Genomic DNA, 16,554 nt, shown 5'->3' on the forward strand with positions numbered 1-16,554 from the left:
CGAGCTGCACAGCGGGGCCGCGCGGTGCATCTGCGGCGCCGGGGAGCGCAGCTGCGGCTGATGCGTTCTAAAAAGGACCAGGAGAAAAACACTAACCCAAAACATGGAAGCACACACTTCTGCGTAGATGACTCAATTCTGCCAAACAGAGTGAGCTGAATTTTGACTTGGTGATGTGCTGGCTCTATTTATTCACTGGGTTTGCAGTCAAGTACTGTTCCCTTAGTTAACATTGTAGCACGGAATTTTCATAGATGGTGGTGACAAGTATAAGACTACTATCAGAGAAAAAGATTGCTATGCTAAGAACAGCTTGGTGAACAGCAGCAAATATTGCTACTAACTGAGGGTTTTGACAGTCATTTAAGAAATTCAAGTTTATCTGTGCAGACATGGTGCGAAGTACAGGAAAAAGTGTTGGGTTTTGTTTGATTGAGATTTTTGTTTTTCTTTTTAAATGTGATAATCATGATAAACAAACAAAATCCAGACACTATTTTAAGGAGCTTTGCATAAGCATGTGATGATCCTTGTTTTAGTTTGGGCGTGAGAGGTTTAAGTTCACTGTTCCAACAGATCCTGAACTACAGGATGTCTTGCATTGTTTCCAAATAGTTTAGGTTACAGCAAAACAAGAGGACAGAACAAATTGTTACTACCAAGAACTGGCTGGAACAAGCTATGACAATTTACAAACTTCCCATCTGAAAAAAAAAAAAAAAAAAAAAAAGAAAGAAAAACATCACTGGTTACAAAACGAAAAGCAATGCCCCTACTGGTATTACCCTGGTAGTGTATGTTTTTTTTCTAGAAGAAAACATGAATACTGTCATGGATACACTTCACAAAACTTCATCTCATGAGCCAACAAAGGCTGCTGTTTTGCAGTATTCAAAATAGCAGGCTTTGCTTCTGTGTCAGAGCGAAAAAATAATAGTGGGAAAGTTCTTTTTTTTTTTTTTTTTCCCCCTGCAGATGCCAGCAAGCTACAGACCTTCTTTCATTTCACTTCCACCAATGTGCACTGAACCAAAATATTTATTTGGTTCACCTGGACATTGGCTTAATGAGAAACAGGACAGAGAAAGCAGAGAAGAATGCAGCATGTTATTCCATGTCATTAAAATGGCTGTAATATATCTACACATGCTTGCTCCACCTGAACTCCTCACCTACCTTAGATGTAGCTTAGACTGTCATCACTGGAGGCTTTCCAGTGAAAAGGTATGGTCTAGCATTGCCTATTACAGGTCGATTCAGTGCCACATGTTGCATTTAAGAAGTATCTGAAATCCTAGAGAGGTTCATTACCGCCTGCCTTAAGATCTTGTTTCCAGGACGAATACACAGACAGCTCCTGATGACCCACAGACTATTTATGTTAAGACTCCCGATTAAGCTATTTCTGTCTGTAATACATGCCGTTACAGCTCCTGGGGCCCCCTTGGGGCTGGGGGGGTTGCTCCTAAGAAATCCAGATGCTTTTCACCGAGTCCAATAAATACTGATTTACCTAAGCTGACTGCGTGTACTTGGCATTTGCATCCTTACACTCTACACCACAACGAGAGAGCGCTGCGAGTTAAGACTCGATCCTATTCCTGCTGAACTACGGGTGCTTTCACACTCTAATTACATCTACCAGAGTTTTCAGCACTGGCCCAACAAACCACAAACGCAGGGAGTGAGCCCAGCTCTGCTATCGCTCTTGATAAGCTCTACCCAAACCAGGAGTGTTAGGATCACGTCCTGCATACTCTCGTTTCTCTGCAAGTGCCAGGTTTGGAAGGGCAGGTGATAACCAGGTACGGTATCATCAACTCTATCAGCCACGGCTGATGCAGTTTCGTTGCAGGTGCTGTCGGCTCCAGGGTGCGAGGAACGCCATCGTCTGTATGTGCAATACGTGGGGTTTTCCCATCAGGTCAGGCATCCCCATCTGCGTAGCTGCCTTATCTTAAACAACAAAAAGGTTTGACTGAAAAAGAAAAATCCCTATCATTAGTATGAAAAGAGTGCCAGGCATTCTCACTACAAGACAAAATACTAACAAAAATGGCATTTCAGTTGCTGCAATTTTAACTTTACTTATTAAAAAAAAAAAAAAGCAACATTCCCAGTTAATATATTGCAGACAGCTTAACTCATCATCTCTCGACACAAGATGGGATGTTCTGCATTGCAAAAGCACATGGTATGAACAAACACCCATTGCTCTCAGAACCACCACCTGAGTTATACAATCACATACAAGCTCCAAAATTTAGAATTAAGGGTGTTGCAGGGAGTTTTAATGCTAAATACTATGCAAATGTGCTCTAGCCATACGGCTTCCCAACTGTCATAATTTTTTTTTTAATTTGTTTTGTTCAAGAAGTCATTAGTGAAGTTTTTTATATACATATATAAAGATCAAGACCAAAGTATCAGTGGATTATATTTCACGGCAGAGTAAACGATGACTTAAGTCTACTCAAATTTCAGGCTATTATAAAACTGGAGTATTAGGAAGAAAGGTCCTAGGAAGTTTCAGAAACCCAGCTGTCTCTTGGAGCGACACAGACCTTTCCAAATGTTCCATCAGTATTTGTTCTGCCAATTGTGGCACAAAACCACACAGGATTCTCAGATAACCAACCCAAAACCAGAAGCAAGGGTGGCTTCATCTTACCATCTATACTGCACTATCTGACGTGAGGGGAGCTGAAATTTGGAGGCACAAATGGCAATTCAGGAATCTTTGTAAAGTCACCAATTCACAGTACATTTGAATCTGCTCAACTCAGCTGCCACAAAAAGTTAGCGTTATCTCTTATTAAAGCCACCAAACACATAATTGCATCTCCTTTACTACAAGGAACTTGAAAAAATACACATTCAAGGGGCTTTAACTGTAAAGCAAAAAAAAAAATAAAAATTAAGCAATCCCAGTTTCTGATGACTTATGAGGCCTTACCCAAAGGTCTCAAAAAAAAAAAAATTAAAGAGAACTTTGGAGTAATTAAAGACAATATAGGAATAGCATGGCAGAGGAATGAAGGTCAGGAGATAAGTCACATTAGCTTGGCACTCTTCCAAGACGACTCTCATGTCTACCCAACAGCTAAAAGTGCCTGGTAATGTCCTCTTTCTCCTCAGCATCTCTTCTTGTTTATCTCCCTTTTTGCTGCTGAGGCTGAAACCTCTGCAATTGCAGCAAAACAAACAGGCATTTTTCTTCACCTTCACTTGTGTTTTTGCGGTCTTCTCTTTTCTCCTAACCCAGAAACTTTAAAGGAGCAAGGGGAACTGCTTGCCAGAGACACTCTTATTGATGGACTTTTGCCTGCTGGCCGCACACAGCCCCAGTGTCGTTTCTGACACTGCTCAAGGCCTCAAAACCAGGTAGGTGGCAAACAGCCAAAATCCCAAACTACACTACATATAGAATCTGTTCCCCTAAATAAATGTTAGCTTCAGAGCTGTTTAATTACAGCAGATGTCTTTAAATTCACTACCTGCACCGCAAATAAATCAATCTAAAGGAATGCACTGGGAATCGTAGCTCAAGTTTTTTCCTTCAACTTTTGTCCTAATCCTCATACAAACCTGAGCAAATATTAAGATCCTCTTGATTTCCCCGCAGTTAAACCAGTAATGTTATAAGCCTTTCAACATCAGGGCAAGAAGAGAACGCATGTAAATGTAAGAATTAATCTCAAGACACACACCCCACATAATCTGATAGAAATCTTCACACTAGGAGCCAAATAGCTCAGATGAAAAATACTGTGCAGAGTATAAAATTTCTCTTAAAATACAACTAAAAGGCAAGCAATCATCACAGAAACACTTGAAGTCATCAAGCATTTTGATGAGAATGTCATAGAAATGAAAGTTAAAAAAATACATTAAAAGGAGACACAAGTATTTCAAAAACCTCTGTTTTATTTGTACAGAGTAAAATACATCATATAGTGAACATTGTTTTCCACCCATAATCTAAAGCCATTAATAAGTGTTTTCTTTTCACCAAATATTCTGGCCAGAAGCACAGACAATGGAACCGGGAATGCTAATTAGTCTCTCTCTGCCAGAGCTACAAGGTGCACATCAATCTCTGCTTCTGTAAGGATCCTGAAAGAACAAAAAGTCATTTTAAATAGCTGAAATGATTCTTCCCCTTAAGCTGCAATATTACAACCTAATATCTACACAAATAAGTTTTATACAACGCATCTGCCAGCTATTTAAAGTCCTGCTGCCAGGGCCACAGGCCAACGTTCCATTTTTTTTTGAAAAATAAAGGAAGAATCAAAGGCACTAGAGAGCAAAGAGGTAACAAACGGCAGAAAAAGAACACGTGAAGTAGGTGGGAATGCAGCGTACTCAGAAAGGAAAAGTTCAGTCAGTTCCAAACCACTGCAGTGATTTTTAAATCCAGGATTTTTTAGTTTTGTAAAATTAAAACATTTCACATCATAAAAATTCTTAATCTATTAACTATATACTGAAGATGTTAAAAACTGCTACAATTACAAGATGAGCAAGAGTAATTAAAAGATCCCATTTAGAAAAGGATTAAAAAAAAATTAAGGGACTTGCAAAATTTTCCCTAATATAAAGTCTGTTTTAACAGACTTTACTGCATTAGTTGTCATGACTATGATTTGGAAGTGGACTCCAGACACTAGTACAAAGAAGAATTTTTATTCTTTAAAGCATGAAAAATCATCTAGACCACATGTAACTACGTTTTAATCATCACATGAAGCAACACCCTTTTAAGAAACAAAAGGCAACACTTTTCTCTACTGGATCTCTTAACCATGTCAAACATTTTAAAACCATGTTGTTATTTTTTTTTAAACAATGTCTTTTACCCCGACACATTTTGAAGAGTTATGAGTAAAAAAACCAAACAAACCAACCTCCAGAACTTCAACTTCTGACATTTATCTTTTTTTCTATTTACCACTACACAAGAAGTTAAAACTAATTGCACATAACGAGAGAAACACACCAAGTTTTATCAACACTGATCACTTACCTGAATTTAGGATTTTCCACTGTAACTACACCGACTTCTATTTCTGAAGGTTTGAAATCAATGGATAGTACAGTAGACAGGCATGTTATTGCTGTCTGAAAAATGACAAAGAAACTATTATTAAACAGAAAGCACTAAGGCTTTTTCTTTTTTTAATAGACATAGCATTAACAACTACCCTTCCTTCTAGTTTTAAGTCATTTCCCTCCACCTCAAAACCTCTGCTGAAAAGTTTTAAATAGTTTCTCCTTGTTACAGAATACAGTCCCTCTACGGTCCTCTCCCTAAAAAGCCCAATCTACAAAAAACCAAGGGACATGTCATTTTCGTAGCAGAAAAAAAAACCACAACAAAACCAAAACCCTTTACCCTGCAAAACTTAAAACCCCGCGTCCCAAGGACAGAACGTATTTCACTAGTGGCAAACAAGACAGACATCATCATTACAGTTCAAGATTACTCAAAGCACATACCACTTGCGTAGCTTCCATTTTGGCTTTTCTTCTGGTAATTAAAATTACATTGGCTGTTTTTAAAAGCTGCATTTCATCATGGCTTATTTTTTTCCCCACCACAATCATCACCTGTTTTCAAAGGTGTTCTTTGCAACCTCACTCATACTTAACCCTGAAGTTTGGTCACAATAACACTAAAGATGTATTTCTAAAATGATGATTCAACGCAAAAAGAAGTTTCATGAAACAGTTATGTAGCTAGATGCTTATCAGATCAGTTATTCTGACATGCTGGCATGTAATTCTGAGCAGCAGTGTGTTACGAGGTGTCAAACACCAGACAAGACTTTTCTAAAGTTTATTTTCAATATGTTGATAACACATTGATTCTACAATAATTCTATGAGACTATATAGATGTCTTATCAGAAGACTGACAAGTTGAAAAAAAAAAAAAAAACAAACCAAAAACAAAATCAAAAAAACAACCAAAACCCCAAACAAAATTCTTATCCTTGGAGCATTACCTCTAACACACTGCAAGCTTTTTTTTTTTTTTTTTTAAAAAAAAAACCAAAAGGTTTTTGGGCATGTGTTTGAAGAACATTACAAAAACACGATTCTTGTTTTCGTTTCTGCCTGTCACTACTGACTTTCAGAGTAACAGTGTCTGATCTACATTCACAATCTCAGCATTTTCACAATGACAACAAAAAGGTACAGAAGCGCATCCAGGATCTGACTGGCAGATTAATTACCAATCAAGTATCTGCACCATACTATGGAGGTTTTATGAATTAAAACCAAGAATATGACAAGACTGTTTCATCTACCTCCAACCGCTCAATTAAGAAACATGCTCAGTATAATCAAGCAGTGATAGAAAAATATATTTCATGTGAAAAATACTTAGCCAGGATAAAAAAGGATCTCTGAGGGAATTTCAAATACATCCAATTTCAGTATGCTATGATTTTTTAACCCTCTCACGAACTTCTCTTTAAAGAAATTATTAAGGAAATCAGTACTTATTAAGATATAAGTATAAAACTTAGGAGTTTATGCTGAAGAACTTTCTGTTTAAACGGTACTTTCACAGTAATGTAGACTTCAGATGTAATTTAGCTGAAGGTCTGAATCTGCATAGCATTCACAGGAATCTCAACAGGTACTCTGTTGAATCTTACAGGGGAGTCAGTTGCTTAGGTTATTATTCCTTATTTCAGCTGCTGATCTTGTGATGCAGCAAACAACATTATGAGTCAAGAACAAAGCCTGGCAGGAGAAATAGGTGGGCCATGAAAGAGGACTGTTTAGACAGATCTCTACAGTGTAAGTGAAAAAAGTAAGTATGATTTATAAAATAAGTTCATTGACCTATTTTATGAGTAGGATACATTTTTTACAATAGGCCTTGAACAACAGTTTTCACAGTAGGTGTAACAACCGGTGTTATATTTACTAAACTGACAGACAAGCACTACCCCGCTCCTAAAATGCTTTCTAACATGAAGATTATTTTAAGTGCCACTAAAACAAAATTGCACTGGCATCCCCAGAATCAAGCACTGCAGTAACTAACCACCAGCTACAGTGGGAGTGCTACAATGACAGATTCTGCTTCAGCAAAGATAAAGCAGAAAGAGCAGATTAAATGACTATTTAAACATTTGCAAACTACCTTCAAAAGATTTTCTGGTTGGAATAGCTATACTTGCTCTGGCAGCAACACAGAACTGTAAGAAAACATGAAATGCCTAACCCCATTCCTCTATATCGCAAGCATACATGAAGCATATTCATTAAAAATACTGTAACAAATCTCTATTTCCTTCTGCTGGCCTACCTCTACAGTTTGTTCGTATGTCCAATCAAATTTCTTCTTTACTTTCTTTTCAAGAAAACTGGTTGACTCTGTCTGTTTAACTCCTGCAGCTGTGGCCTTGAATCCACAATAGTAACCTGCCGGATCACACTTGTATACCTGAGGGCCGTGTTCTTCATCAATACCAATCAAAATCATACCTTGAAGAGAAAATTTGTTAATTTATGTTTTTCCCCAATTTCATTTAACTAAAGAATAGAATAGATACGCCTCTCCTGTAAAAAACTGCATAGCGGTACATTTTTAGGAACCAGTCCAACACCTAGAGCTATGATTTCCTCTTAATCTCTAATTTGCCATTTCTTAGCAGCGTCGCGTTACCAGGTGCGCAACTCGGTTTAGGGCAAACTACATTTCTATAATTCCCAAAGATGGCTACTCATTAAACGTGGAAACATTTTTGCCATGCTCAGCCTGTAGCGAACCACAAAGTCAGGAAATACAAAATTATTAATCCCAATACAAAGTTAAGCCAGCCACAGTTCTCTTCCTGTGTATTGCATGACACTTTAAAAGTGTAAACAATAGTTGTATTAACATGTACCTTTTACCACGAAGCAACTCTACAAATACTTTGAATTTAATATAAATATTAAAAGATCAACTTTAGATTTCTCAACTGTAATCCTGAAAAGACTGCATTACATTCCTTTTTCTCTTTTCTTTAAAGGAAAAAAGTAATATATGAAATTAAGCATGGAAACATCAGAACATAAAACTGAGTCTTTGAAGACCATTTGACTAAATGCTTTCAAGTTGGACAGACTTCAAGAAACATAAACTGGTCACATCACTGAGATGCATCTGTGTTCACCTTCACCCACACTTCTAGATTTACAGTTGTATAGTCTAAATATGGATATAAAAAAATAACTCAAAAGCAATACTTGCAAAAAAACCCAAAACAGACCAAGGTCAAGGTTTTAAATGATTTTTGTTTTTCACTTGCGTAACTTTTAACTAATACTTATAGTTGATAAGCTTTGAGCAGCTCTTACTACAACAGAAAGAATTTTCCCATCGTCTTTTCAAAAATGGTTAAGGAAAGTTAAGAAAAAACAATTTTTATTCACGTATTAAAAACGTAAAAATAATCACTTTCCAGTAGTATCAAGGCATGGGAAATGCCAATGGAAGAAAGAAACAATCATTCCTGAACATTACAAGCACAGGAAAATTGCCCCATCATGGAAACTGTGGTGCAACCCTGAAATGTTACTTCTTTAGTGAGAAGTGCTAGCGCCTGCTATGATTACGAGAAGTGATTCATCAATTCTGAAACTATTCTCCTTAAAAGAAAAAAAACAAACCCCAAGCAAACAGAAAGAAACCCAGACAGAATGTTCAATGAAAAAGTAATTGAGGAAACATTGTCTTTTATCTCAGTTCCCGGACAGGCCAACAGTACGGTTACAACTTGCTCACAGCCAAATCTAAGAGAAAAAATAAGTCAGAACCAACCTCAGAACACACAGATGACCAGGAAAACCCAACTTTACACACATCGGTTTTTTATTTAAGCTGAATTTGCTGTTCTAAAACAAGACCGGTGTAGAATGTTTGCAAGTGAAAGATTTTTAAGCACTACTTCTCTATATTATATAAATATATATCATGGTTAAGAGCAAAAATTATGCAGATTTTTGTCCTATACATACTACTTAGATGAAAAAGCCACAAAACCTGCACAAGCATAATTGCACTCTCCATATGTCTGTTTTATCAGTGATATTTACCCAAACAGAGACACCTGTAAAAAGATCATCTCCCATTCAAACACATCACTGTGCTGTGCAGAAGCAGATTAGGCTCCAAAACCTCGGGTGAAATAGTATCGCATGTTTTAAAAGAGGCTAAATCATTTATTCCAATTCAAATGCTGAGCCAATGGTAAAATCGTGACTCCAATTCAAAACTTCCCTCTCATTTGGCTGTTCATCCCTCTTATTCCTTCAGTTACATCCATATCTCGCACAATTTGAAAATGGGTGAGAATTCCTTATACTTGAAGTTGCAAGCTTAGACAAGAAAGAGAAAAGATCAATTTCATACACTATACTTACAGCAACCAAGAGGCCTCATTTCAGCATTTTGCGTATAGACCTGAGAAATATCTGCGATCCTTTTACACAGCATATCCACAGGGATGTCATAGCCATACTTGTACTTCCAGTTAGCAGCCTCATAGCGGGCTCTCTGCACCTGGGATCTGCTGTCAGCTAGGCAGAAAGAACTAATATTAATCTCACTGAACATGTACCACATTTATTCCTCGCATTGCTTGAGAATGCAAATTCCAGGCTCAACTTTAAGGTGTCTTTAAATATGCATATTAGAACTAGACAAGTTCTCCAAAACCAGACTGAGTGGAACAAATCTCCTAGAGCACTTACTTGTTTTATGTGATACAAACCTGGTGAACTATATAAAAAAATTGACACGCTTCAGATACTTATAAAAGATGGTGAATTAAATACCTGTCATTCCTGTCATCACACAGCCAATATTTTCAGTAATTTTGAATAAATGAGTCACTGTGTTGGAATCCAGTAACTTGTCCTAAATAGGAAACAGAAATAAACTAATAGTAAACACTGTCCTTCAAGTAGAAAAAAAAGACACATTCTGGATGCTCTGGTATTTACAGAAGAGACCCAAAAAATCAACCAACAGCTAAAAATTGTCTTTCAGGATCTCTAATATTTATTCCTCTAGGCATGTGAAGGCAGAAATAGGAGAATGAGGAAGATAAAAACCCCAATATCTGGAAAAGGCTAGAGCACAACCAACATCAAAGTCCTTTTCCCTCTGAAGAAACTTTGAGTGCACACGTACAAAAACTTGAGCCCTTATTGCATGCTGCCCTTCAAGCACACGGGCTTTCCTCCTTTGTCAACAATACATCACTACTGTGCTAAAACACTCATGAAAACCTGTTCTGCATGCTATTGGTATAACATTTTCTCTGAGTAGGAATTGAAGAAATCAGGGAACTGATTATGGACAGCTCAGCCCTTACAAGCCCAAGTAATGTATGCGTGCCAGAGTACAGCAGGCCCGACTCCATATTTTAGCTTTAGCCCTTTGACAGCTACAAAGAAAACCAATATTACAGTACTTGGTGAGGAAATGCACAGTTAAGCACTAAATGGAGCTAGAACTTGCAATAAGCAGAACAATAATAAGATACTCAATCCAAATTGCAATATATGTCAATGCTAATAAATATCAATATTGCAAAGTCTCACCCCCATCTTTTTTCCTTATCTCCTTCCAGCCTCCCACCCCCTCAAAACCAGACTACTTACAGGTACTTTCTTCTGTGTTACAATTACTGCAGAATCTTTCCCACGAACAGCTACAGATGTAAGTCCACCCTGGTTTATGGCCTTAAAAGCATATTCTAGAAAAGTATGTAAAAGTTAATAAAAAACAGCGTTAGAGATACTAGTACAAATAACTGACACACCTCCCCTGAACAGAGAAGTCTCACCAAGTTCTGGTGTTTTTAATTAATACTTGTGCAACACTTTGTGTCTCTAAGGTCTTTAGTACAATGCACACAAGAACTTTCTGATGGGAACTAAGTCATTGACACTCTTCACAAAACCACTATCACTGCTTCCTTTCAATATTTCTAATAATTGGCCTTTTTGTTCAGTTAGAATGCTTAACAGCAACGGAATTTGTTTGAAAACAAAAAAGCTGTTCTGCACTTGACCAACAGTTCAACCTTAACATACATTAACTGTAAATCCGTACATAAGACTTCTTAACATGCAGAAGTTTAGTAATTCAAGCATTAGTACCACTGCAAGGATGTAATTTTCTTTTGCGGATTTTAACTGATACAGATGAAAACTGTAATGATGGACCAAGCACAGAAGATTGGTTTTAACCTTACTATCACATTTTCTGACTTGACACTCAAACACTGCAATGCTTTTATTCACTTTTTAAAATGAAAACTATGCACATGCCAACTAAACAGCATTATTCAGATAAATACAACAGATTAAGATTTACTTGATATGATCCATTAAATAAATTTCCCTTGATTAATGGTTTCAAAAGCCTCAGGAACAACAACTTTAAAAATCGTTTGTCTGGCAACACATGATAAACATTCAGAACTTCCTAACACCTGGATAGGAGAGGCAAGTTTCAGGCAGCAGCTGAATGCAGATGATCTTTTTGTTAGCTGTGTGAATGAAAACGGAATTCAGAACATGTCTAACCAACAGTGCAGCAAACTGCTAGAACTGTCTTCTAAAATAATGTGAGCATTAAACTTAGCTGTTTTAAAAGCTGCACTCAAATCTACTGAAGAGACTGCATAACAGGAGAGGAATAATCTGAAAATGAAAAAACAGCTCTTGCAATACCTGATGTTCAATCTGATGAGTCAGTGTTATGGAAGGGCTGACTGCCATGTATTCAACGCTCTCAGGCATCTGAGCATTTACTGGTTACCCAAACATGCCATAAAGAATGCTCCCCCTTTCTCTCCGCTAGATGCACAACTCCGCTCACCTCTTCACTTGCCTTCCCCGGGATGACCAGTGCTAGCCAACAGCAAAGCACAGAATCCAGTGAGATGTGAGCTAGCACTGCCCACAAGCTGGTCATCTTTGAAGCCCCGGGACTGGACTCTGCAACACTTTTTTATTTATGTGTACAAATAACTGACAGGAGGGTGTAAAGACAGAGCCACGCTCCTTTCAGTGGTGCCCAGTGATAGGACCAGAGGCAATGGGCACAACCTGCAACACAGGAGGGTCCATCTCAGCATCAAGAAACACTTTTTCACTGTGAGGGCTGACCAAGCGCTGGCACAGGTTGCCCAGAGAGGTTGTGGAGTCTCCATCCTTGGAGATATTCAAAAGCCACCTGCAAATGGTCCTGGGCAACCAGCTCTAGGTGGCCCTGCTTGAGCCCCCTGGGGTTGGAGCAGATGATCTCCAGAGGTCCCTTCCAACCTCAACCGTTCTGTGGTTCTTTGACACTTAGGTGGGAGCAGGAATAGGTGCCCTTACAAACTGTTTTTGCTCACAAGTACTGACAACAAGGCTTGCTGAGCTGCAGTCCCTTCTCACCCTGTTCCTATTACCATCTGCACTGCTCAGTTTTCAAAGAGACAAGCCAAAGAGCGAAGTAGCTCTTACAATATAACAAATCCAAATTGCTAGGGGTGTTTCAAGTCTATTTTCTGCTATGCAAGTATTTTAGTAGTACTGCACATGTTCTTTCTGAAAACAGCACTCCCTTGCTGTTCCTCAAGTACACCACAACAGCCAGAAATTTGACCATAATAATTTTCTTTACCTCCTAAAATTCCACTTAGATGAAAACATCACCTTCGACGACTGGAACTAATAGATAGCAAGACAACACTGATGCTCTGAGGGATTTTAACCAAAGCAACAAGAAAAATGTATAAAATAACATTACTTTTCTAATATGAGATCGCTTCAAAGGCACATGAGCTTTTTGAGCTTTGGAAGAACAAGACAGATGTAAGGCAAAGCACAGGCATTTCAGTCCAATATCACTACGCTGGAAATCTCTCTTCAGGTACTGCCAACTTCCAGAAAAACCTCGAGTTTTAAGGCAGCCTTAAAGCAACATGTGTCCATGCCCATCCTTGAGAGCACCTAGTTAATCTGAATCCAGCACATGGACAAGGATGTACAGGATTCAAAAAGAATGAAAGAAAGAAAGAAAAAAGTTAGATTTGGATATTTGACCACAAGCAAACATGAGCTTTCTGCCCATGCTGTGGCTAGATGCTGGCCAACAGAGACACTAATGTGGCACCATGCCTGAGTTATCAGCCTGGCTGCAGGTAGAGTGAGCTCATCCTTGCCTGAAGTTAGCTATGCATACTTATGTATTTTTCTTCCCAAAGCACACAGGTACTCAAAATATCTTTAAGACAGCTTCAGGCTGTGTGCAGAGGCTCTCAAATACACATGCAGATACTTGCTTCTAAGACATGAGTAAAAGGTATTTTTCACATTTCTCACACATTAACCTAATGGCTGAATATACCCAGGAGGCAGAAAACCAAGGCTCAGTTTCCTCTTTGCTACAGGATGCAGAAACCATTCCCAACAAGTAGTACTGCAATAGAGCCAGAAAGGCAATGCAGACCAAATAGCCTGTTTTAATGGCAACAGAAGGTTGGAGACCATGACTCTATCATAGAACCACCGAGGAAGTGCTGTCCCTACCACCCATATGTATAAAGCTTACTATGCAAGTTGCATACAAGCCTTATACACACTCCAGGTGTAAGACAGCACCTGTATGTAGGTACCTAGTACAGGTCACTTTCTACCTGTGTACACACACCTGCACACAGGGCCACTTTCCTAGTTGCTCCTTGGAGAAAGGACTGCTCGAGACGGGGCCACCTGTCCATGAAGCCTATTTCACATAGCCATCTTCTTGAGAAAAGCTGACAGTAAGACACAAAAGAAACTACTGACTACCATGGACAATTCATGCAGTCTAGTCCCAGCAAACTCCTTTCCTGAAGAACAGTCGGATGTATGGACATGCTGTGCAATGCACATGCAGTGAAGCCACTGCAGCTGAGGAAGAGCCATGAAACTCCAGGGGAAGATGGCATCAGGATGATGTTGTCAAAACATTTCACCCAGCCCTGTTGTGAGGATCCTCCAGGACCGCTCTCAATGAATTGCCCTGCCAGACTGCGAGCTGACTATGCTGTTACAGAGTATTCCACAGAAGGAGCACCATAAGGCTCTTCTGCAGAATGCGGTACACCGTGAAAATATGAATAAAAGCTTCAGTGACCTACAGAAGAAGAAGATGAAGCTAAGCTGCAGCTTAATTGCAAAATGTCCAAAGAAGCCTGGAAACGAAGGATGGCTGCTGCTATCTCACAGGCCATGACGTACAGAACACACGCCATTCAGGTGTAACAAAAGAGAGCATGGGTTACCTCTAAAAACTGATTTTGTTACTCTGGCATGCAGGGTTTGAGGCTGTTCAAGTCCCATTTGAAACAGCTATTGTAGTTCTCAGATTCCAAAACACAATACTCATAAGCCTGGCACAATAAACTGAAAGAAACACTTCAGGGAGAACAAACAGTTTCTGGACAGCTGTCAGTTCAGTCTCCAAGCATCTGAAATCAAACAACAGGAAACCACAGGAGGTGCCTCCCCGTGGCAGGGGACACTCGAGAGGGCCCACCCTGGCTCTCAGCTTTCCTTATTTCACACAGAATTCCCTTTCCCAGCCCCCCACGCCGGCATGGCCGGCATCGCAGCCGCTCCAGGCTTCTCCCCACGCACGGCGGGAACAGGCAGGGCGGGATCCGAGACGCCGCGGCCACGGGAAACGCCACGTTTCCCCCCTCCCCAGAGGCAGCCAGGCTCGGCGGAGGCCTTCCGAGCCGGCCGCAGCCCTCCTGGGCGGGAAGCGGTGGCGGCGGCGTGTGGAGGCCCAGCCCGTGACGGGGCAATTCAGCGGCAGCATCCCCCGGGGCCGGACACCCACCGACTTGGTAGAGGCGGCCCTCGGGCGAGAAGATGGTGATGTGGCGGTCGAAGCCGGCGCTGGAGCCTCGGGACATGGCGGGCGCGGGGAGGGGGGGCGCGGCCGAGGGGGCTCACAGCGTGCAGGGCCCCACCACCGCCACCGCAGCCAGGCCTCCCGCCGGAGCACTTCCGGGTTACGCGCCGCTCGCGCAGCGTCACGCTCCACCCCCGCCACTGCGCATGCCCGAGGCACCCGCCGCCGCTCGCCCCTCCCTCCTTCTGAGCATGCGCAGTGCGGCGGCGGGGGGGGGGCCGGCGACAGCAGCCTCTGTCGCGACATGCCGCCCGCATCGTGAGCGGTGGGTCGCAGGAAGCGGGGGAAAAGCGTCATGGCGAGCCGCGCAGGCAGCCGGGGAGACGAAACCCCTCCGAACTGCCTAAACAGAGTGTGTTTCAACGTGTCCTCCTCAACGCGCATAATTTTAAAGCAAAAGCAATAGAGTAACCGCGAAAAAAGGTGTTTCAGATACTCCTAATGAGTAATTGCCGCCGCCGCAGCTGCAGCCTAATGGAGTGTTTAAAAGACTTTTAACTTCTTTATCGGTGTCCAGTACAAAGGGGAATTCCCCCAGTTTAACCCCGTGAATGTACGCGCTTCTTGCCTCTCAGCAGTTTGGATTTCCCCTACGCTGTGTGGGAAGGGTTTCTTCTCTTGTGTTGTTTTGTTTTGTTTTTTTAAAAGTCAGGTCATTAAAAGAGTTGGAAAAGCTGTGGTTTGGTATCCATGCCTCTATTTTAAAAGATAATTATTAGGTGAGCTTACTCTTTGTTGAAATAGCAGATCAGAGGCGCGTTTTGCGTGCGTGTGCCATACACTAAAAGCCTGCTTTCTTGAATTTTTTTCAGTGTACTTTCCCTTGCTTATTCATAACCTGGGAGAATGAAACATCTCGCAAACACGGAATTTGTCCCCTTGGTGGGCAGGCGTGAACCGCTCAAAGCTGCAGCGCGCGGCCAATGCCGGGACGCAGGAACGTCTCGGCTGGGTCAGAGGCAGAACCTGCCCAGGACCATGCCCCATCTCCAGCTGTGGCCAGAAGCGGATGTCCAAGGAGAAGGCTCAAGACTAGAGAGCCTTTAATGATACACCTCCCTCCCCCACCATCCGGAGGGACTTCCCACGGCAGAGATGACACCTGGTTATTTCATACCCCTCACCGGTCTCCCCTTGAGCTCAGGTGAACCCCTTGCACCCGTGACGTGATGTGGCAAAGAGCTGCTCAGCAGAGCAACGCGTGGTGTGGTCTCATCCAAACCCTCACCTCTCATCTTAGCCTTCCACCTGCCAGCACCATCTGATGCCGCTTTTGCATTGGAACATCCCATCCCTCTGTGTCCCCTCCGCAACACTCACAATTCCCACAACCTCCATGTCTCTTAAGACCTCTGTTTCTCCAGGCTGAGGATTCCCACCCTCCCAGTCCTTCCGCATACAGAAGTTTTCCAGTCTATAACACCGGAGTTTAATGTCAGATTTTCTTTCCCTTGAGAAAAAGGGGTTGGGAAAATGGAAGTATTTATCAAGCATTTACCCTGATTGCCTAAAAGTAACCAAGAAAATCCTTAAGTGTTTGGAATCAAAGATTCAATATTTGACTTAGACTAAGGAAAGAGT

The 16,554-nt window shown here is 41.0% G+C and overlaps 1 protein-coding gene across 1 annotated transcript; it reads right to left on the bottom strand.

Annotated features, from left to right (window-relative positions):
- Positions 1-3,907: 3,907 nt before the first annotated feature.
- Positions 3,908-15,123, bottom strand: PSMA6 (proteasome 20S subunit alpha 6). Its single transcript, XM_063332673.1, has 7 exons — positions 14,899-15,123; positions 10,677-10,771; positions 9,846-9,927; positions 9,432-9,587; positions 7,330-7,508; positions 5,030-5,124; positions 3,908-4,116 (listed from the first exon to the last, which is right to left on the bottom strand). The coding sequence occupies exons 1-7, from the start codon at positions 14,972-14,974 to the stop codon at positions 4,059-4,061; spliced, it is 741 nt and encodes a 246-aa protein (XP_063188743.1). The 5' UTR covers positions 14,975-15,123; the 3' UTR covers positions 3,908-4,058.
- Between the last annotated feature and the right edge of the window lie 1,431 nt (positions 15,124-16,554).

The sequence above is a fragment of the Chroicocephalus ridibundus genome, chromosome 4 (assembly GCF_963924245.1).
Source record: "Chroicocephalus ridibundus chromosome 4, bChrRid1.1, whole genome shotgun sequence".
In the NCBI taxonomy this organism is placed as follows: Eukaryota; Metazoa; Chordata; class Aves; order Charadriiformes; family Laridae; genus Chroicocephalus; species Chroicocephalus ridibundus.

Bases quoted from the DNA above. Each gene is read 5' to 3' on its own strand.
- PSMA6 (XM_063332673.1), bottom strand. From the start codon at position 14,974: ATGTCCCGAGGCTCCAGCGCCGGCTTCGACCGCCACATCACCATCTTC. The intron at 10,772-14,898 runs GTGGGTGTCCGG...ATACTTTTCTAG, and splicing joins GGGCCGCCTCTACCAAGTCG to AATATGCTTTTAAGGCCATA. The intron at 4,117-5,029 runs GTAAGTGATCAG...TTGTTCTTTCAG, and splicing joins GTGGAAAATCCTAAATTCAG to GATCCTTACAGAAGCAGAGA.